Source organism: Rattus norvegicus, chromosome 2 (genome assembly GCF_021556685.1).
Source record: "Rattus norvegicus strain SHRSP/BbbUtx chromosome 2, alternate assembly SHRSP_T2T, whole genome shotgun sequence".
Taxonomy (NCBI): Eukaryota; Metazoa; Chordata; class Mammalia; order Rodentia; family Muridae; genus Rattus; species Rattus norvegicus.
This window is the reverse complement of record NC_141535.1, coordinates 120,970,058-120,993,604: the sequence shown is the minus strand read 5'-3', so window position 1 is coordinate 120,993,604 and position 23,547 is coordinate 120,970,058. Positions and strand designations below refer to the sequence as shown.

General features: G+C 36.4%; 1 protein-coding gene across 26 annotated transcripts in view; it reads right to left on the bottom strand.

Moving 5' to 3' along the window:
- Bltp1 (bridge-like lipid transfer protein family member 1) overlaps positions 1-23,547 on the bottom strand; it is a 217,155-nt gene that overhangs the window by 183,499 nt on the left and 10,109 nt on the right. For all 26 annotated transcript variants that reach the window (XM_087619106.1, XM_087619112.1, XM_087619136.1 and 23 more), the window contains 8 exon segments: positions 22,237-22,353; positions 21,220-21,298; positions 19,996-20,060; positions 12,479-12,665; positions 6,852-6,933; positions 6,159-6,352; positions 4,146-4,225; positions 2,389-2,539 (listed from right to left, as the gene is read on the bottom strand). In XM_087619106.1, the coding sequence (XP_087475232.1) occupies positions 2,389-2,539; positions 4,146-4,225; positions 6,159-6,352; positions 6,852-6,933; positions 12,479-12,665; positions 19,996-20,060; positions 21,220-21,298; positions 22,237-22,353 (955 nt within the window).

The window sequence follows — 23,547 nt, the reverse complement described above, 5'->3', positions numbered from 1 at the left end:
CAGACCTTTAATCCCAGCTCTCAGGAGAAGAGATATGTGGATCTTTGTAAGTTGGAGGCCACCCTGGTCTACACAGTGAGGTCTAGGACAGCTAGAACTATGTAGAGAAATCTCATCTCAAGAAAACAAAAACTGGGACTGGAGAGATGGCTCAGAGGTTAAGAGCACTAACTGCCCTTCCAGAGGTCCTGATTTCAATTCCCAGCAACCACATGATGGCTCACAACCATATATAACAAGACATGGTGCCTTCTTCTGGACTGCAGGCATACACACAGGCAGAACAGCTGTATACCTAATAAATAAGACTTTTTTTTAAAAATGTATTATAGAAATTTTAACTTGTTCTTTTCAGTAAATATACGCTAAAACTTTTAAGTATAGCAAGATTAAATATAATTTATGAATCATGCACTGAGTAATAAAAATACAAAAACATTTCATTTTTCATAGAATTATTCAACAGATTTTTTTAAAAGGATACTTAAGTTCTCCTAAGATTTCTGAATACAGTCCAAATAGATTTAGCTCATTACTTAATAGAAGCCTCTCATTTTCAACTGATGGCATAGTGACCACAGCATCATTAAACCTGAAAACATCACTATAAGAAAAAAGTAGAATCTAACACCATGAAGAGTATTGCTTTCTAACCTGAACTACTGAGTTCCATTGATGTTCAAGTTTAATAAGTAATATAATAATCTAATAGAACTTAGGGATCATAACAGCATATTTCAAATGTTTTCAAAAAACCTGTTTCATTATTGAAGAACTGTTTCACATGGGTTTATTGAGGCACATTACTTTAATATACCTAAAATACTAACATTAAAAGAAAATAATGAGAATACTTGCCTAACATATGTGGGGTCCTGGTCTCATTTCTAATGAAATTTTTAAAAAAGTAAAAACAAAGACCACATTACTTGACAAAGTGTGCGATTATTCAAACAATAGAAGGTAGGAAGTTCTTTTGAAACTAAAAAAGTATAAAAAGAACCGATGCATCTATGGTGGTTTGAATAAGGGAGCAACATGATGAGGAGTGTGGCCTTGTTAGAAGTCTGTCACTGTGGGGGTGGGCTTTGAAGAGCTTCTGCCTAGCTGCCTGAGGATGACAGTCTTCTGCTTGCCCGAGGAACAAGATGTAGAACTCTTAGCTCCTTCTCCAGCACTACACTGTCATGTTCTCATCTTGATGATAATGGACTGAACCTCTGAACCTGTAAGCCAGCCCCAATTAAATGCTGTCCTTATAAGAGTTGCCTTGGTCACAGTGTATGTTCACAGCAGTAAAACCCTAACTAAGACACCTGCCTGATAGCATATGGCCATGCTTTTTTGTTATAGAACTCTGAACTACCTATGAGACGCTCAAGGCAATTTTCTACTGTCCCTATTCATTTTTTTCCTTGATGATTCATACCATTTTCCTTTCCCTAGAAAATCTCTATTTCTTTCATAAACTACACACATACATCATCTAATAAGGCCTTTTTATTCACTGTGCTGACCATAGCACAAAATAGCTTGTTACAAGCTAAACTGCACCCTAAAAATTCATGTTTAAGTCCTAAACACAGCCTTCAGAACATGACTGTATATGGTCACAGAAACATCACATGTTGCCTCAGCTGCAAAGAGAGGCCTGGGACATATCCTCCTCTCAGAATGTTCACAGGGAACCAACATTGCTAACACTTCCAAGTGGAACTCTTGGCCTCCAGAACTTGGTCAAACAAGTTTCCACTGTTTAAGCTCTATCCCAGTGATGCTTTGCTATTCTGTCCTGGGAAACCACTACTGTTTTTCTAAGTAGGTCTCCAAGACCCTTTCCTCAGTTATTACAGATTCACTAAAATTAGATGTCACTAAAATCACTTCTGAATCTATATGTCCCCAAAATCCCAGGCTCTCAGAGGGTCAATAAGTAAATCATCAATGAAATACAAAAATAAAACAAAGGAACCAATAAGTAGGCTGTTCACTGAAGTTTGCTTATGGTTTCCCCACAAACAAGTTAATATCTGGATCAAAGTGTTCATTGCAAACTTATTTTGCCACAATGTAATAGTTTACAAAGAAAAAAAATAAGACAATGGGGGCTAGAGCGATGGCTCAGATGTTAAGAGAACTTGCTGCTCTTCCAGAGGACCTGAGTTTGGTTCTCGGCACCCACGATGAGCATCTCAAACTAACTGTAATTCCAGCCCCAGAAGATCCTCTGGGCTCCATGGATACCTGAGCTCATGTGCACACACCCAGACACATGAATATGCATAATAAAAAATAATAAAAGTAGTTTTAAATATTAAGCTGGAATTCAATAAAAAATAAGATCTCAATACACTTGAAAGACTATTAGAAATATAATCACTCAAGTACCTCTGTCTGTCAGCCCAGGGTCCATAATTAAAATCTGTTCCTTTACCACAAACAATATCTAGTCCCCAGCATGGAGGTAAGTCTTGTAATTTGCAATCTTCACTGCTTATTTCTCCTTCTATACTCTCTTCTGTTTCTTCTGGAACAAGTCCTATATTCCAGAACATATAAAGACAATTAGTTAAAACCACCATACATTAACAGTTCAAATGCTTTAGTCACAGGAAATCTTACATTTAAAATTTTTTAAGTCCCAGAGAGGTTTTTTGTTTTGTTTTGTTTGTTTGTTATATATCAGATTTATTCTGTTTGAATTAAATTTCCATAATTTTAAAATATTTCATTGAAACAATAAACTTACTATATACCTACATAAAGAATATATTTAGTAATAAAAGTATGTATAAATAAAAATAAAACTATTTAATGAAAATTAAATGACGTTTTCATTTAAGAAAAAAACGCAAAACTGTATTTTCCACAACAGTTCAGTGAGGTTGTTAAAAGAATGTGCAGCCATCTGGCCTCACTTGGAGACAGAAAAGGAAGCGACATTTCAATAGCCTGTTCATATAGATGAAGTTGGGTAATACTTTCTGATACTAGAGCAAAATTCAACAAATAGCACTTTCAAAAGGTAACAGCATAGACCCCGAAACCCATTACTCATTTCTTTCAAACTCTCTCATGTTAAAACCTTCTGCTGACTCCTGTACCCTGAATGACTCTTTTATCCATGCATGACTCTGTAATATTATACACTGATCTTTGAAAGACAGTGCCACATTAAGTTATGTTCATTTTTATAAATATGGGAAAATTTGTTATACTCTTCCTGAAACCACATACTAGTATCACTAATAGTTTTATTAGAAAAGGTGTTAATATTGAGATGCTGTCAGAGAGCACCAAAGCTTCCAAAATTCTAATCTTCACATGAAAATCTACATGGTTTGTCTTAAATTATTTTTCCAAGTAAAAGTAGCATTCCATGAAACAAAAAGCAAACAGACTTATGAGTCAATCAAGTGAGTGCTTTTTCTGAACTCAGTGGAGCACTCTGGCTTGCAGCATAATGTCCCATGAATACTCCTTCCTAATTTATCATTCCAAGAATACTCTACGTATGGCTCCGTAGGCGGTAGAAGCTGATAATCTTCATGGTTTCATCTAGGGACTCTTCTGAGATCTGGTGTTCTCTGTTAAGCTGCCAATGCATGGCGCTGACTGGTGAGCACCACTGCTTCTGCCACGTCATAATACAAAGGCAAGCAAAATCCTAGTCCTATCCTGAAAATACAGGGTTTGTGACCAAACCCCTTGGTGGCAAAAAGAACAGACGCATGATGAAGGAGCTGAAACGTCCAATAGTAGGTACCTTCCTCAAATGTCAATCATCTTTTAAACAGGCAAAGTAGCTAGGTTCTCAATTTCTAAGTTTAAAGTTCAAGTGTAACAATATTTTCTCCTCTAAGCTAAAACAAACCACCCTCTCTTCTACACTCCCTGTGGGTTTGTTTCTTTAGAGTTCCTGCATCAATTTTTGAGGTATCTGTAGAAATGAATTATTTTATAAAATTGCAATGTAACAGCTCAATTCTTAAGACATGACTTTTTAAAAAAACTGTGATCCTCTCATAGTCCACTTTACAACTTACTGATGCTCGCTTCCAGAAGACTTCTAGTATGTCGGCAACAGTACTTCACAGAAGAAACAGAACCAATTCCTCTCACACATGCTCTCAAAGAGGACATACCTGGCTCATCCATGTAGTAGTAGATGTCGACATCATTTGACTGCATCACCACAAAACCTTCTCCCATCAGTCTTGGGGGTCTATGGGGACAAGTGTGAGGCACATGAACTACATCATAGACTACAAGGTGCTCTGCAGTCTAGCAGACAGTAATTAAGAGTAAAGAGAGAGAAGGAAAAACTGCAAAGCACACAACAGGTTCTATCGAAAAGAACATCTTTCACACAGACAAACACTATGACAAGTTACTCTACTGGTGTTTTGTACCAGGTTAATAAAATGACTCTGAAATTGTATTGGCAAATTAGTTGAGGAAGAAAACAACTAGCTTATAGACCTCATTTTAAGTCTGGAATGAAATAAATTTATTTAAAATTGAGGTAAAATGCAATAGTAATTATGAAAATATAGTAACCAAATTCTGCATTTATGGCAAAATTAAAGTGATTTATATTAATATCATTATAATCCTAAATGATATTTAATCGACCAGCATAATGTAGTAAATCATTTGGAAACAAAAGAATTGTCATTTTTATCTGTAACATTTTAATTACTTTTTCTCTAAGAGTATTTCACTAATTATCTTAAAATAAATGTAAAACGATTACCCTAAACTTAAAATTTGATGTTTCTCTATCATAAGTTTTCTTGTCTCAAACTTTTGAGATAACTTCTCTGCCATATCCCATAGTACCATCTTCTATATAAAAACTCATCTTTCAATCATTAGATAACGGCATATATGAATGCAATAATTTTCTTCTAAATACGTTTAAGCCACAAAAGTTAAGCCAATATGGTGGGATTTGTTTGTTTGTTTTGCTTTGTTTTTAAATGTAATTTCATGTAGTCTAAGCCTGAGACTCATGAGTCACATCTGACCTTAAACTCCTTATCCGCCCACCTCTTCCTCTTAGACGCTGAAGTAAAAGTCACAGGCACCCAGTATCTACATTTTTGAAAAATACAATTTTAAATAATGTTATATAAAATATTAAGAGAACACTTTTTCAATTCTCTCTAGTTATTTAAAACTACAGTTCTGTTTGGTACACTTTACCTATTAATACAAAGTTGAGTTCATCTATCGAATTCCAGAACATCTTTGGTCAAGTCTATGCTCTCCATGAGTAAGGCAAAATAGACACATAGCTACCTAGAACTCATACAGGAGAAACCTCTATTATGATAGCTGATCCTGGAGATGTTATCAGCAGCATATCAGTCAAGAATTAAAATTTGCTTTCCATAATTTCATAAAAATTTACATTGCCGATATAATAAAGAAAAGCTGAAACATCACAATAGAAATTTTCCATGTATATACTTAAAATTACACAACTTCAGCCAAAGTACTCATCATAAAAAAGAAGAGACTGAGAAAATATGAATACAGGGTACCATTATTCCAGAGGTAAATACAAGACCCAGTGTCGGACAGGAGTTATAGCAGAGCTCCTCAGGCCTGGTCCGTTCCTGCCAAGCATCTCACCACACTGGTGAGTCTGGTGTGCATTCCCATGTAAGCTGCCTTCTAACTAGCATAGCTATCTCACCATGGGTAAACACTGGGATGCAGATAGGAAAACTCTTTGAGGTTCAAAGAAAACTCAAATAGTTGTCTCAAAATTGGACTACTCTAACCAAAAAAACTTTAATCAATTTTCAACTTTTACTAAATCCACTATAATTAATGCCTTAAATTTATTATTTATCTAAGTTCTCTAGAAAAGAAAAACACACCTTTAATGGGCATATCCTAACATAACAACATCAGAGCTTAATTTAAGTCAAAATAAGTGAGCAAACAGAGTAAAGAAGAAAATCCTAATAATTACACAGAAACACTCGGAAAAGTGTAACTATCGCTTCTTAGCACGAAGGCTTTAACAACTGGAAACACTTGTGACTGCTGCACAGTTTCTACCATAGAAATGAGAAGGAAGCTAGAGGCTCCCGTTGGTGCTTATGTGAGTACAGAGAAGTTACTATTTCATGATGTTTTCTTACTCATCGTTTTGTAGGCCAACATATCTAGGACTAGGAACAAGCATGACTCGAACATTTTCAAGCTTTCCTTTCACAATGTGCATGAACTGGTCAAGATGACTTGAAGGTGGTTTTGTAGTATAAGTTAAGAAGGCATCATCAAAGTTGATGCACAGAGTCTGAGGTTGATAATGATTCCCAAAGGCCAAACGTCCCTAAAAACATAAAGGAGATATTATACCAGGAGATGATTAGTCCCATCACTGTTTTCCTTAGCTGAACTAATAACATTTTTAAGCAACAACTAAATATGCTACTTAAAAACTAAATATGCTACTTAATGATTAAGTATGATTAATGATTAAATGATTAAACAACTAAATATGCTACTTAATGATTAAGTATGATTAATAATTAATGATTAAACAACTAAATATGCTACATAATGATTATTAAGTCATCGTCATCTATTTAAACCAAGATTTAAAGAAATCTAGAGTTAAGTTTAGATCTATTTAAACACTTGTAAATATCCCTTCAGGTGTAATAAGCACCCAAATGTGAAGCTGGTGCTAAAATAGTTCATTCACACGATACAGAAATAGGAACTAAAATGTATACAAAATTGCTTTTTTTCTTACATGGACTTTGATTTGCAAAAATAAGGTCTATGCATTAATCTGCCAAACATTAACTCAAACATAATTTACTTACTGTGCTCACGTTGACCTTAATGACTGGAATAAGTGATCTCCATGAAGATGTGGGGTCTTGAGATTCTGTTTTAACTTTAACTCTGATGAGAAAAATAAAACTGACATGAAGAAAAACTTAAATACTTGAGGATACAAAATTAAACTGCCTCACATCATACATACCAACACCAGCTGCATGGTCCAAATACATCTAAAGTGTATTCAAGTAAACAAAACAATAATCATGTGAAGACATGGTACTATCCCTAAAAGTATCTCTTAGTTTATTTTTGAAGCTACAGTGAAAAGCTACCTTTCTAGAATAACACTCTAGAGTAGAACATGACACCATTACTGTACTGTGGCACCCATTCCATCACCCCACTTTATACCACAACTAAGTTATATATCAACCAGGTGACAAATGCTATCAAGATGTAAGTCAGTATGGCCCACATCACCTCTGGCCCCTGGAAAGCACTATTCCATCCTGTTTCTCTGATTTTAAGACTTGGGGATGGGAGTGGGGGAAGGGGGCTGTGTTGTTGGCTGTCAGCTTTCTTTACTTATTTTTAAAGTGTATTTTATTAGTTCTCTGGGAGTTTCTTTTTTACTTTTTTAAAAAAGCACCTCTTTCTTTGATGAGTCTTTTTATGGTTCATGTACCACTGTAACTGTGGCTTCATAGAAAGAGTTGGTTAGTGTTCCTTCTGTTTCTATTTTGTGGAATAGTTTGAGAAGTACTGATTGGTATTAGGTCTTCTTTGAAGGTCTGATAGAATTCTGCACTAAACCCATCTGGCCCTGGGCTTTTTATGATTGGTAGACTTCTAATGACTGCTTCCATTTCCTTGGGTGTTATGGAACTGTTTAGATGGTTTACCTAGTCCTGATTTAACTTTGGTACCTGGTATCTGTCTAGGAAATCATCCATTTCATCCAGGTTTTCCAGTTTTGTTGAGTATAGGCTTTTGTAATAGGATCTGATGATTTTTTTAATTTCCTCAGGTTCTGTTGTTATGTCTCCCTTTTTATTCTTGATTTTGTTAATTTGGATGCTGTTTCTGTGTCCTCTAGTTAGTCTGACTAAGCGTTTATCTGTCTTGTTGATTTTCTCAAAAAACCAGCTCCTAGCTTTGTTGATGCTTTGTATAGTTCTTTTTGTTTCTACTTGGTTGATTTCAGCCCTGGGTTTGATTATTTCCTGCTGGCTACTCCTCAGAAGATGGAAAGATCTCCCATGATCATGGATTGGCAGGATTAATATAGGAAAAATGGCCACCTTACCAAAAGCAATCTACAGATTCAGTGTAATCCCTCTCAATTAGAAAGTGCAATTCTCAAATTCATTTGGAATAACAAAAAAAAAAGGAATAACAACAACAACAAAAAAGGAATAACAAAAAAAAAAACCTATACTATAGAGCAATAGTGATTTAAAAAAAAAAAAAGGGCATGGTATTGGTAGAGAGACAGGCAGGTAGATCAATGGAATAGAAGACCCAGAAATGAACCCACACAACTATGGTAACTTGATCTTTAACAAAGGAGCTAAAATCATCCAGTGGAAAAAAGACAGCGTTTTCAACAAATGTTGCTGGTTCAGCTGGCAGTCAGCATGTAAAAGAAAGTAAATTGATCCATTCTTATCTCCTTGTACAAAGCTCAAGTCCAAGTGGGTTAAGAACCTCCACATAAAACAAGATAGTCTGAAACAAATAGAAGAGAAAGTAGGGGAGTACCTCGAACACATGGGCATGGGGGAAAATTTAAGTAACAGAACACCAATGGCTTATGCTCTAAGATCAACAATAGACAAATGGGGCCAAAGTGCAGATGTTTCAGTCCTTCTCAAAAGGAAGAATAAAAATATTCTAGGAGGAGATATGGAGACAAAGTTTGGAGCAGAGACTGAAGGAATGGCCATTCAGAGCCTTCCCATCTGGGGATCCAGCCCATATACATACAGCCATCAAACCCAGACAATATTGCTGATGCCAAGAAGTGCTTGCTGACAGAAGCCTGATATAGCTGTCCCCTGAGAGGCTCTACCAGAGCATGACAAATACAGAGGCAAATGCATGCAGTCAACCATTGAACTGAGAATGAAGTCCCCATTAGAGGATTGAAGATGCTGAAGAGGTTTGCAACGCCATAACAACAATATTAACCAACCAGAGCTCCCAGGGACTAAACCACCATCCAAAGACTACACATGGACAGACCCATGGCTCCAGCTACCTATGTAGCAGAGGATGGCCTTGTTGGGCACCAATGGGAGGAGAAGGTCTTGGTCCTGCCAAGGCTGGACCCCCCCAGTGTAGGGGAATGTCAGGGTGGGGAAGCGGGAAGGGGTGAGAGGTTGGGTCGGGGATCACCCTCATAGAGGAAGGAAGATGGAGGATGGGATAGGGGTTGTATGGATGGGGAACAGGAAAAGGGATAACATTTAAAATGTAAATTAAAAAATAACCAATAAAAAAAAGTGGAATATAGACCTAAAAAGAGAATTCACAACGGAGGAATCTGGAATGGCTGAGAAGCACTTAAAGAGTGTTCAACCTCCTTAGTCATTAGGGAAATTCAAATCAAAATGACCCTGAGATTCCACCTCACACTAGTCAGAATGGCTAAAATCAAAAAGGCAGGTGACAGCAGATGTTAGTGAGGATATGGAGAAAAAGGAACACTTCTCCACTGCTGGTGAACTGCAAGCTGGTAAAAACAACTCAGAAATCATTCTGGCGGTTTCAGAGAAAATTGGAAATAGTTCTACCTGAGGATCCAGCTACACCACTCCTGGACATATATGCAAAAGATGTTCCAATATGTACCAAGGACACATATTCCACTATGTTCATAGCAGCCTTATTTATAATAGCCAGAAACTGGAAAAACCCAAATGTCCCTCAACAGAAGAATGGATACAGAAAATGTGGCACATCTACAAAGTGAAGTACTACTCAGCTATCAAAAATAATGACTTCATGAAATTTGAAGTCAAATCAATGGAACTAGAAAATATCATCCTGAGTGATGTAACCCAGACACAAAAGAACACACATGGTATGTTCTCACTAAAAAGTAGATATTAGCCCCAAAGCCCACAATGCCCATGATACAACTCACAGAATATATGGAGCATAAAAGGAAGACTAGGGTGTGGATGCTTCAGTCCTGCATTGAGGGGGAGAACAGGAAGATTGTGGGAGGTGGAGGGAAAGGGGGACCAGGGAGGGAGAAAAGAGGGGGAGGAAATAAGGGTGGCAGCATCAGGATCTGGAGGAGATGTGAGAGAGTTATAGAGGGTCAGGAAATTGAACAAAAAAAAAATGTAGCAGGGAGTTTTAAGAACGGGGGATAGCCACCGGAGGGTCCCAAACACCAGGGAACCATGAGACTCCCAGGACCCAACGGGAATGACTTTAGCTTAAATGTGCAGAGAAGGGGTATAATAGATCCTGTAGAGACCTCCTCTAGCAGATAGGCATAGCCCCCAGTGGAGAGATGGGGACACCCGCTCATCTCAAAGTTTTTAACCCAGAAATGTTCCTGTCCAAAGAATAGGGACAAAAAACAGAACAGAGACTGAAAAGGGCCAACCAGGGGCTGCCCTACCTGGGGACCCATCATGTCTGCAGACACCAAACCCAACACTCTTGCCTTGGTCAAGAGGTGCTTGCTGACAGGAACCTAGTTTGTCAGGTCCTGAGGAAGTCAGGCCAGCAAATGACCAATGCAGATGTGGATGTTTGGAGCCAATCATCATACTGAGCTCAGGGAACCTGGTAGGGGAGCCAGCGGAAGGTCTGAAGGAGTGGAGGGGGATTGCAATCTCATTGGAAGAACAACATAAGCTGGCCTGATGAACCAGTTCTCCCAGAGTCTAGACCACCAACCAAGGAGTGTACCTGGAAGGATCCTCAGCTCCAGGTATATATGCAGCTGAGGATGGCCTTGCCTGACAGCAAAGGAAGGCGAGGCCCTTGGTCCTGGGGAGGCATGATGCCCCAGTTTAGGGGGATGCTGGAGCGGAGGAGCAGGAGAGTGTGAGAGCAGTCTCATACAAAGGGAATAGGGGAGAGCAGATGGGAGATGGGGGACTAATGGAGGGGTAACCAGGAAGTGGGATATCATTTGAGATATAAACGAATGGAATGATTAATAAGAAGAAAAAGAAAAAGTCTATTAGCTGATCTAAAATTCACATTTGTCTCCATACCTGATTCAAAACAAAAAATGTTTTTAAACTCCACATGTAAACAAGATTATGTTATATTTGCCTTTCTAGCCCTGGCTTGTTTTATCATATCCATTTTGTTGCAAATAACAAGATTTTCTTTTTTAAAAAAAAAAATCAGACTATTTCATACAATGGAACAATTTTCAGATTAAAAGAATATAAATGAAAGGAGAATGTCTCTAAAATATAACAAATCAAAACAAAAATGAGCTGCATTTGAAAATAATAGTTTGACAAAAAAATTCTTGAATAAAATTTTTAATTTAAGAAACTTTCATTTCACTAGAAAGGTATAAGAGTCATTTCATTTATTAATAACTTCCTAATTACGGCTTATTTTCCAAGACTCATACTATGCACTGAACATTGTGCTGATTTTGAATATTATTTTAAGTGCCTTCTTAAAGTTTAATCTGTCTTCCTACAATAGACTTTCTTTTATCTGTTCCTGTTCTGACTCTCACACTTTAACAACATATATATAAAGATAGGTGACAGTCACATACATTTTATTTTTGGTTGTGAGCCTAGGCCTTTAATGGCTGAGCCATCTCTCCAGCCCAAAATGTGTAGCCCAGGCTGGCCTCGAACTCGTGATCCTCCTGCCTCTGCCTCCTTCAGCAAATCCTACCGGTATGCGCCACCACAACCGGCCATACATTTTATAGCAAGTAGAGCATATTGTATTCCATTTTCTTTTATATATATATATATATATATATATATATATATATATATATATATATATATATATATGTATAGAGATACAGAAAGATTTAACACATATTTCCAAATGAATAGCAGATCACAGGGCTGGGAATTAGCCAGGGGTACAGTGCTCACTTAAGCATGACCACGGCCCTGGATAATCCCCAGCAACACAAAAGAAAGAAAGGAAGGAAGGAAGGTAGGAAGGAGGGAGGGAGGGAGGGGAAGAGGGAGGAAGGAAGGAAGGAAAGAAAGAAAAGATGACCAAAAAAAATTGAACAAAAAAAAGAAAGAAAGGAAAGAAAAGAATGACATTAGAACAAGAGGCCACACATGATTTTCAGAAACACAATATTTACCTGTGTACTTTAAATACATAAATATAGCATATATTTATATACACATATTAAAAGGATTAAAAACAAATTAATAACAGTCTGAATCTGGAGAAAAGTAACATGGAGAAAAGAAAAGAGAACCTAGTCTGTCAGGTCCTGAGGAAGTCAGGCCAGCAAATGACCAATGCAGATGTGGGCCTTTTTATATAAACTTATCTTGTAATACTTTAGTTTTTAAAAGACTATATTGCTATATAAAAAGATTAGATTCTGTTTAGGTGAACAGAATGTTAATGATATTCTACTAAAAAGAGTTTAAATACCAGAAATTTGTAAGATTCAAGTATGACACTAAACCTTTCAATTTTGGACTGCGTTCTTGTTCTTCCGTTTTCCCGGGTTTTATCATCATCTTTCTTGGGTGGAATTATAGTTGGTTCCAAACCAAACAACTCTTGAAGGCGTCCATAAAGATCAGACCGATTGTAGACATGAAATTCAAAGTCATTAACTGTGATATACAATCTGGTTTCTGCCTTTGGATCTAAAGACACAAGTTACAAAAAAAAAAGAAAAAGAAAAAGCAAGGAAGAGAGTAATGGAAAGAAAGGCTTTAGTCAACTTTCAAGAATCTTAATCACAGTATTTTTTTGTCAAAACTTGTTTCACAAAGTAAAACAACCCTTCTTATTAAAGAAAGGACATTAGTTTCTACAGAGAAAGTTTCAAGTCATGGGTATGTCAATCATATTAGGAAAAACTTATCAAAGATTTCTTTTGTTCTAAAATAAAAAAGTTTCATTTTCATAATATTTTTTGTAACCTAGTCTATTTTTTCACTTCCATCTAAAAGATTATATTGCATACTCTTTAAAATTGGGTCAGTTAAAAGAAACTTTTATTTTTAAAAATAGGTGAAAAAACCTATTAACTTTCATCTTATTAGTAGATGAAGGTATAATTTAAACAAGAGGTATCTATCCTTTGTGAAGACATCAAAATGAAATATTGAAACCAGTAAGCAAATATAAATTTTAACTAATAAAATGCACTGCCATTTAATTTTTTAAAGAAAACTAAGAAAAACAAATCATAAATAATTAACTTTTAGCATAATAATCCTGTTAGCTCAATCTTAAGGTATTTTTTCATTACTTCCTAGGACACCTGGTGGGGAGGGAAATAAATTCTGTCCTTAAAATAAAGAAAATCTGTATTAACTCCAAGTACTTGATGGCCATGAACTGTAACTTCCTGTCATTTAAGTAATTCTTTGTCCTGGGTTCTCTGCTGTTTCCCCAGGTTTACCATGACTAGAGCTAAGACAATCTCTATCACGTCAACCATTCCATCATTCTTCCTTACTGCATAGCAAATTCTCAAAAGCAGATGATAAACAGGCAATGTTTTTATTAATATACATAAAGTACTACATTCTTGAAACCAATAAGTGAAATTACCTATTTTAAACAAGTAAATCAAATTCAATCATGTGTCAGGTTTAAATCTGCTTAGTAATCAACAATGGTGCCCAGGACTCCAAGGGCAAAGGGCAAATGGTAGCACTCGATGTGTCTGACTTCTCTGAAACAAGATCTAACCAACACCTGATTTTCCTACCCAAACCCAATACAGTATTCCTCATTAACAGAAAGCCTGTCTTTTCCATTGCGAAAGCTCAAAGGCTTTGATTGCTCTATCATATCTGCTTTTCTTCAAACATTCAGAATCTAACCCCTTTTTAAAGCTCTGGCTCAAATCACCATAACTTTCATTTCCTGTAACAGACTCTGCTTTTGTTGTGTACTTACTCATGCCTGTGCTTAACACACTAACCAGATTATTTAAAACTCAAGATCATCTCATCCTCTCTTCTCTAGTTTTCTAATGGCTTCCTATCTCACTCAGAAAAATAATATGACCTTTGAAATACATAAGTCCTGTATAATCTACACTCTCACCTGGTAATTCTGCTTTCTACCCTAACTCCAAGTAAACTGGCCCAGTGGTGTTCGCAATGAGAGAGGAACAGAAGAACCACAGAATGTTCTCCCAGAGACACTGACAGTCATGCACTCTCTTATTTGCTGAATTGTTTAACTCTCCTCTGCCAATGGAGGTTCTCCTGCTTTCCCAGGAGCAACTTCACCAAAAAGTACTCCACATTCAGCTGGTCCTGCTTTTATACTATTTTTCTCATCCATGTAATTTCCTCATTACTTGCTGATTATCTGAATCTTCCCAACAAGAATGTAGGAAGCTCACTGAACAATGGGACCATTTTGCTAACAATTGCTAGTACCTAGAAGAATGTGCTACAGGAGAGATCATTAGTATAAAAACAAATGAACAAATAAATAAATTTAAAATGCAGAGCATCTTCCTAATAAGTCATACTTCTAGGAAAGCAAAAATCTATAATGTGGTCTTACACTGTTGAAATATTTAGTAAGTAGAAATAATAACTATAAAGTACAATATTTTTATAATCTCACACAGAGCAGTACAAGTAGAAATTATACTATTTTTCAAGTCATAAACAACTCAACTCAAAACTCACTAAGGCATCTGCCTTCAAATTAAATTAACATAGGAGTTTAGTGATGACCCTTTAGCCCAAATGTCCTGAGTATTAGGTTTACGCTATAAAGGCAATGAGGAGTCACAGAGACCAGCTTTGTCCCTAACTGGATCAGCAGTAATGAATACACAAATGAGGACTGCATAAAATGAAGCAGGACTACCCTCAACTTCATCTCTACCATGCACAATATTCTGGACATTCTCTCCTTTCAATACAAGTAACATGATAACCTACCTGCATTAAAGTATTATAGGTGCCAAGGAATAAAGAAAAATGTATTAATTTCCAAATATATTTGACAACCCTCTTAAACACTAAGTATACAATACCAAACACTGCAAGACCCCCTAGTTCCTTCTCCCACTCCCTGGTGTTTTACACTGTTCAGCATTACCTCTCCTCCTAGGAGAAAGTGCTTGCTCCTTAAGTTCACTACGGATCACCAGCACCTACCATACACACGCCTGGAGATAGGAAGGAACCCAATTCACACTTGAATCACTGTACAAAAATAGTACTGGGTCTAAATTTTAATTAAGAATAAATAAAATTTCAGTCATATTAAACAATTATCAGCCTAGAGATCATATTTTCCTTCTAAAATTATCTTTTGAGAAGTATTAAATAGCAAGTTTTTAAAGTTTGTAAAAGCACGTTTTTCCTGGTTTTTTTTTTTAAATGAACATTCAGCTGAGTTCACATCCTGCTTTTCTCCGTGCCCTAGTGTTTCTATTTGTTTTGTCTGCACTGACACTATTTCAGCCAGAGTTCTAAAGTAAATCAAATTTCTAAGCCTGACTGATTGACCGATCCGTACTTATAATCTGCAGTTCCTCATGGTTTCTGTCATTATTTCCTATCACTGCCACCAGCGTGCTATAATTGTCTCAAGTGGAAGTTTTTGGATATGTCATGTGATACAGACTCACGTGGTGTTTTGCTTAGACAGATTCACACTGTGTTTTGCTGAGGCAAGACCCATGGGAGGAGCATGAGATGCTTAGAGAAAGTATAAATAGAACTCAACAGGCAGTGACTACAAGCTTGCACAGCTAGCTTTGCAACACCATGTTGGTCTCACATCTTGTATTTGCTAATCTTTGCTTTGTTGGGAGAGGCACAGCAGAAAACTTCTCCTGGATCCTGGCTGGTCGTGGTTGCTTCCTCTGACTCATGCTGATTTGGCCAAGGCCTGGCTGTTTCTGCTGGATCATGCCACTGCTGCTGGTTTGTGTTTAATATCCTGACACTACTGAACTGGACTGCTGTTTTTCTGGCAAATGGAGATTGGAATCACCCAAAGGAACTGCTTTTAAACAGGTCCACATCCCCTCATCCTATTTGCCATTTTTTTCCACTACCTTTCAACAGTGAGCTAGAAGGGGGGTGAAGCATTTGAGAACCTTATTAAAAGTAGGTTTTAAAAAATCTAAGCCTAAAATTCCCTGAAGTACTCTACACAGCAAAACTCAGTCCTCTATTCTTCATCCCTACCCCAATACATACGTAGAGACAAGTGTCCTAAAAGCATATCCATAGAGATAGAAAAACAAGGAATAGTACACCTATTAAAGAGACAGATACACAAAGCTGTATATCCCACAGGTGTACTCACACAGAGACGGAGAACTACGCAAAGACAAACCCACAAGCACATACTCTGGGGTCACACATGCATGCCTGCAACTACTAAAACAATGACCATTTTCTTTCTATGGACATCCAATGATCTATTGCAAAAAAATAATTTTATAACCTACAGAATATTTTATACCAAATTCTATGGCTAAAAAGCATTAACTGTCTCCCTCCCTCCCTTCTTCCTTCCCTCCTTTCTTTTCTTTCTGTCTGTCTTTCTTTCTGTCTGTCTTTCGTCCTAGGAAGATCTTGAACAACCAAATTTCAGTGTGTTAATGGCTAAAATTATCCCAATCAATGACTATATAATAAGTTCAGAACTAAATTAACTCATAGTGAAAATAGAATTTTTTTCTCTAAGACCCAATGAAGACAAGATTATACACCCTCTTATCATTTAAAAATTGTTATAATTCTTAGTCTAAGCAATAAGCCAAAAGAAATAAATAAGGCCAATAAAAAAGGAAAACATCAAATTGTTTGCTGGCAACCCAATCTTCTAGTTAGATACCACTCCTGGACATATACCTAAAGATGCTCCAACATATAACAAGGACACATGTTTCTCTGTTCATAGCAGCCATATTTATAATAGCCAAAAAACTGGAAACAACCCAGATGCCCTTCAACAGAGGAATGGATACAGAAAATGTGGTACATCTACACAGTGGAATACTACTCAGCTATCAAAAACACTGACTTCATGAAATTCACAGGCAAATGGATGGCTCTAACATCCTGAGTGAGGTAATCTGACTACAAAAGAACACACATGTGATATATACTCACTGATAAGTGCACATTAGGCAAAGAGCTTGGAATACCCAAGATACAACTCATGGACCACATGAACCTCAAGAGGAAGGAAGACAAAAGAGTGGATGCTTCAGTACTACTTAGAAGGGGGCAAAATAATCAAGGAGATAGAGGGTAGGGGGAACTTAGAAGGAAGAGAGGAGGGGGAGGGGAAAAAGAGGGGAAATCAGGTATGGGAGGAGATGGAGGAGATGTGCAGAGGGTCAGGAATTTGAACAGAGGTGTGTAGCAATGGAGGACGGGAAGCTGGGAGTAGCCACTAGAAAGTCCAAGATGCCAGGAAATCAAGAGCCTCCCAGGACCTCATGGGTTGACATTAGTTGAAATACCCCACAAACAGGAGGAAGAACCTGTCAAGACCATATCCAGAGGTTAGGTGTGGCCCCCCAGTTGAGGGATGAGGCCACCCACCCATCTCAAAAATTTTAACCCAGAATTGCTCCTGTCTAATACAGAGACAAAGAGTGGAGCAGAGACTGAAGGAAAGGCCACCCAGAGACTGCCGCACCTGGGGATCCATCCCACATGCAGACACCAAACCCAGACACTATTGCTGATGTCAAGAAGTGCTTGCTGACAGGAGCCTGATTCAAATGTCTCCTGAGAGGCTGTGTCAGATCCTGACCAATACAGATGTGGATGCTCAAAGTCAACCATCAGGCTGATCACAGGGACCCCAGTAAGGAGCTAGAGGAAGGACTGAAGGAGCTGAAGGGGACCTTATCTGGCATCAGTGGGAGGGGAGGCCCTTGGTCCTGTGAAGGCTTGATGCCCCAGTGTAGAGGAATGCTAGGGTGGTGAGGCAGGAGTGGGTGGTTGGGTGTGGAAGCACCCTCATAGAAGTAGGGTAAGTGGGGATGGGGCAGGGGGTTTGCAGAGGGGAAACCAGGAAAGGGGATAACATTTCTAATTTAACTAAAAAAAAAAAAAGAAAGAAAGAAAGAAAGAAAGAAAGAAAGAAAGAAAGAAAGGAAGAAAGAAAGAAAGGAAGGAAGGAAGAAAAGAAAAAAGAAAATCCTCAATACTCTACCAAAAACTCTTAAAACTGAAAATATGAACTTAGCAAAGTTACAATATTAAAAATGGTCAACATACAAAAATCATTAACATTTCTCCACACTAATAGCAAGTTTTCACTATAACCAACAATAGTTATCAAAAATAAAAATAAAAAGTATTTAAGATTAAACTAACCAAAGGAGTTAAAAATCCTAGATACTTAGAACTATAAAACATGAAGGAAAGAAACTGAATATTAGGAGAAAACACATTTCATAATTCATGGGCTGGAATACTGCTAAAATTTTTACTAATGAAAGTCATCTACAGAGTCAAAATTAGAATCTTTCATAGTTGTGGTGGTTTGAACGGGAGTGGCCCCAAGCAGGGTCATAAACATGGACACTCAGTTACCAGGGAGTGCCACTTTTGAAAGGATTGGAAGGTGAGCCTTGTTGGAAGAAGTATGTCATGGCTTTGACGTTTCAAAAAGCCCACTCCAAGGCTAGAGTCCCTCTCTTCCCGCTGCCTGAAGATCTGGACATAGAACTCTCAGCTCCTTCTCTAGCACTATGTCGGTCTACTGGCATGCCACCATGCTCCCTGGCATGATCACAATGGACTAAGCCTCTGACACTGTAAGCCAGCCCCATTAAATGCTTTCCATTTTAAGTGTTGTTGAGGTCGGAGTCTCTTCACAGCAAAAGAACACTGATCAAGATAGCAGCTAAAGAGAAAATAATCGTGTTTATGTGGAACTTCAGAAGACCTAAAATTGCCAAGGAAATCATGAGCACAAAAATAGCTCTAAAAATCTGACCCCAAATCATGAAAGACAGGTCATGTATTCAATGTTAAACTGTATACAAAGTGGCTGGCGCTAAACAGCACAATGCTGATGATGCAAAGGGGAAAAATGGACCGCAGAACACAAGGGAATCTAGAAATGAACTTGGGAAAACACGTCTTTTAATAAACGGTGTTGATAACTATAAATCCATATTACTATCTCATCTCAAAACCACATATAAAAATCAAGTGAGAATGGCTTAAAGACTTGTGAAGCCCAATTCACAAAACTATTAGAAAAAAATAACAAAAGACTAATAAGTAAATATCACCTTGGCCCACGTACTGATATTTAAGCTTGACCCAAAAATCACAGAGATTGACAAAAAAAAAGAGATTATGACAAAATAAAAGTATATTCATAACAAAGGAAATAGTTAACAGAAAATATAAACTATTCATTTGGGAACAAATATTTGCAAACCATACAACTAATTTAAAAAGTCCTCTGATAAAGATGATACACAAATATTTAAGGAACTCAAACTACTCCACAGCAAGAAATTATTTAAGAAATGAACAAGACACCTAACATTTCTCTAAAGAAGCCACATGCATGCTACTATACAAGTAATTAACACCACTAATCCTATGAGGTGTGGTGGCACATGCTTATAGTCCAGCTACTGGAGAGGCTGAAGCACAAGATCTCAAGTCCAGGAATTCAAGACCAGCCTGGGTAACATAGCAAGGATAAACAAACAGATGTTGAAGAATGTGGATGTCCTAGAAAGAATAGAGTGGTAGGAAGCCTTTTATTCAGAATGCGGTTAGGTCTACATAGTCAACAGATGCTAGAAATACAGAGATAGATAATATGACTGAATAATATGGTAAAATGAAAAATTAACTTAAACAAGACATAAAATCAGAGCTCTGTAAATGCCAAGTTTTTAAAAACTATAATGTAAAACATTTAAATACATATAAAGGAAAATTCTGATTATATGATTAAATACCTTTCATACATGCAAAAATGAGAACTTACCATGTTGTTTCTGCTTTGGGTTATACATTTTCCACCACCGAAAAATGATGAATCCATCTTGAATCCTGAGAGAAGACAGATTACAAAACTAAGAAAACAATTTACCTACTCACGTTTTAAAACCCAGGTCGGCTTTAAACTTGTTTTGAAGCCAAAGATGACTTTAAACTTCTTTGAGAGCATCCTGTCTCCACCTCCAAGTGCTGGGTTAAGGGTGTGCCTACCACAGACAGCTCTACTCAACTCTGTCTTGTTCCATAACCTTTCAGCTAAAAATGAAAGATTGCCTATATCCAAATTAGAAAGGAATACTTTTCTAATTGATTAAAAATTGTATAGACTATCATGTATAACATATATAAATTACTCAACCAGTACTTCTAATTAGATAAAATGTAACATTAGAATATATTTACAGTAAAATGAGTGTTAACAGGAAAATTTTATATTTTAAGAAACATTTTTAAGGTATAAAGATTATTATTTTAAAGGCAAATCTTACAGAGGGTACTAATAAACTCAAAGAAAACTTTCAAAGGTACTCTTTCATATCTATCAATGACCTATGACTTCATGCCTTAAAAGAATACACTTTCATTCTCAACTTTATAAAAATTATTTTTACTTTGATTTAGAAATAACTGTAGATACCACTGAAGTTGTTTCCAAGTTTTAAATGAGGTACAAACAATGCTCAATCACAGTGCTTCTTAATTAATCCATCATTTCTCTAAATCTGAAGTTTTGAAAAAACATAAAAATACAGTAAGCTTTTCTTCAAAGCTTACAGAAAACACTTTAATCATGTTATTGTTTCCTATTACATTCAGATTAGTTTTATATCTCACAGCAAAATTATAGTTGCTAACGCATGCTCAATACTTGCATATGCTTACCTTGAATAAGGAGCTAATTGATAAGAACTACCAATATTCCTAAAACTTATTTCATGTAACAACCATTGAAATGGTCAAGTAACTCAATGGTTTGATTTTTCAGCTACAAATCACATGAATTATTCATTTCTATCAACTGCTAGCCAAGAAACGTTGTGCTGGTCTAAATAAACTAAACAAAATTAACCCACTGGTAAAAATAATTTTTAAACATTACTGAAAAAGACAACTTTTGATCTATGGTTTATTTGAAAACATAAGTAATATTAAATAAAATTATTTTTATAACATTTCACATATGTTTAGACCTCTTTTCACTTTTCATTACCTAACAGACATGTCTTCTGTAATGTAATATATTTCACGAACCATGACTTTTCCAGAAAGAACAGAGAAAGAGAAGGAACCTGTTGTAGAAAAAACAATGGTAATTGACTAAAGCGATTCTTTTAATGCATGGTAGAGGATTAAGAACTTAGACGAATCTTAGCCTTTAATAAATAACTGATCTTTCCCCATTCTTTTCTCCATATACTTGTAATTGAACTGCTCCTCTTTCTATCTCCAATGAAAACAAAATGATCAAACCACTATGGACTGAGGTACCAAGTAACCAGAATGTAACCGCTTCCTATGAGTAAATCGTTTAATTATAAACAGCTATTACACATACCCACACAGTATCCAATTCACCATCTTTCTCCATTAACCTGTCTGCATCAGTTTCCCTAATTAACAGAAGATAATTTATGTTTCAGACAAGATTTTCTTGTGCTCATTAAGAAGCATTTGAATATGAGGACTGCTGGAGGAATGCTATCCAGCTACCTCACTGCCAATTCTGCCTAATAACCTAGGCTTCCCAAGGAAACTGGCTTCCTATTGCAAATTCCCACACACTTGCAAATTTCCTCTTAATAGTAAGAAACTGACTACAATTGGCCACAAAAATGGTATACACAAAATTATACCAACATACAGATTTTTAAAGTATCAACCTTATAAAAAGGGGGTGGGGAGCCTATACTTGAATATTCAAATTCAAGGTAGATATTAAGGAAACTTTGATTTAAGTATTTTAAGTTTCTCAAATATTTATAAGTATGTTTTATTAAAAAAGGAAGCAAAAGTGTTACTGTAGAAACACTTTAAGAAAAAAGAATAGAGTAAAAATAACCAAATGGCAGCTCATTACTCTCTAAGGAATGTTAAAAGACAGGAAAATTGACTACTTCAAATGCATAAGTCAAAAATAATGTTCTAAAGCTAGTATTTGTTTACAACATAAAATTTATAATATATGACCTTACAATTACATGGAAGAAACAGTGCTTTATGTACTTACCAATATGGATATAGCCATGTTTATACAATCTGTTAAGAACCAGTGTTAAAATAAGACCAACATTCCGAGAATTATAGTATGTGAGATAAATAATCCATCCACAAGACAAAATGGTAGCTGTTGAGAGGGAAAACAAGTCAGCAAAAAGAAGATTTACTTCCAAATAGTAATCTGTACTCTGACAATACTTGCAACTTTAAAATCATGGGTTGCTTCTTTCTTGTATAACTCTGTATTTCCTAGTTACTTACGAAAAATAAAAAATAATAATTAAAAATTTTAAAATGTAGTTCTAATGAGATCCACGCCTCTGCCTTCATTTAAGAAAACTAAAATAGAGACTTATTCTGACCGGTGTTTGCCTTTATGTGTAAACTGGTGCTTCACTCTTACAGCCTTCAACACTCTTTCTTTGTTCTGCACACTGTTCACTCCCTCTTCTCTGCCCATGATTCCAATGGTAGTCCATAAATCCTGGGTGTTCTGTTTGTGCTCTCTTACTATTTCACCTTCATATTCTCTAAATATTCTAATTCATCTATCATGTCTTCAAGCCCTGGAACCCACTTTTCATTTGATCTATTTATTTTATTGGTGAGACTTTCTCTAAGCTTTTTTACTTTTAATTTATTGGCATTTTTATTTCCAAATTTTCAAACTGATTTATTTTCAGCACTTCTAATGTCTCTATTGAACGCCTCTTTCTTCTCTCTGTATTAACATCTTTATTTCATTCAATTGTCTGTGCTCTTTGAATCTGTTCAATTTATTCATGTCCTCTCCTTTCACTGAAGATTCTTTATTATTCTTTTTGACTTCCTTGAGATTTCATCTGAGACTCATTGGAGTCTCTTACTGTATAATTAGGAATTTCCTAATGCATAGTACAACCTTGCTTTTTTATGTTTCTTGCAGTTCTTTATTGGGATATAAGCATCTGAGATTAGGTCATTTTTAATCACTAACTTTTGTTTTCAATGCAAGTATTTGCAATGTTCAAGTGGAACTAGGTTGTAATACGGTTAAGGTGTCATTTTCCCCACTGGACTTGACTCAACACTGAGAACAAAACACAACTGACTACAAGGCAAGTCTATTATGAAAACAGAATAATCTTCAATTTAAACAGTTGCCCCCAACCCTAATAATTTTGAATGATTATAAAAAACACAGTGTGCAACAAGGCTGTAGTTACTAACAGTGATGGAAAAGGCAAAGTAAAACTAGTGATTTGTATTAGAGCAGCAGACAGGAAGCAAGCAGGAGGATGTAAGAGCAGAGGTAAAGGGAGGAGGTAAGGTAAAATAGAGA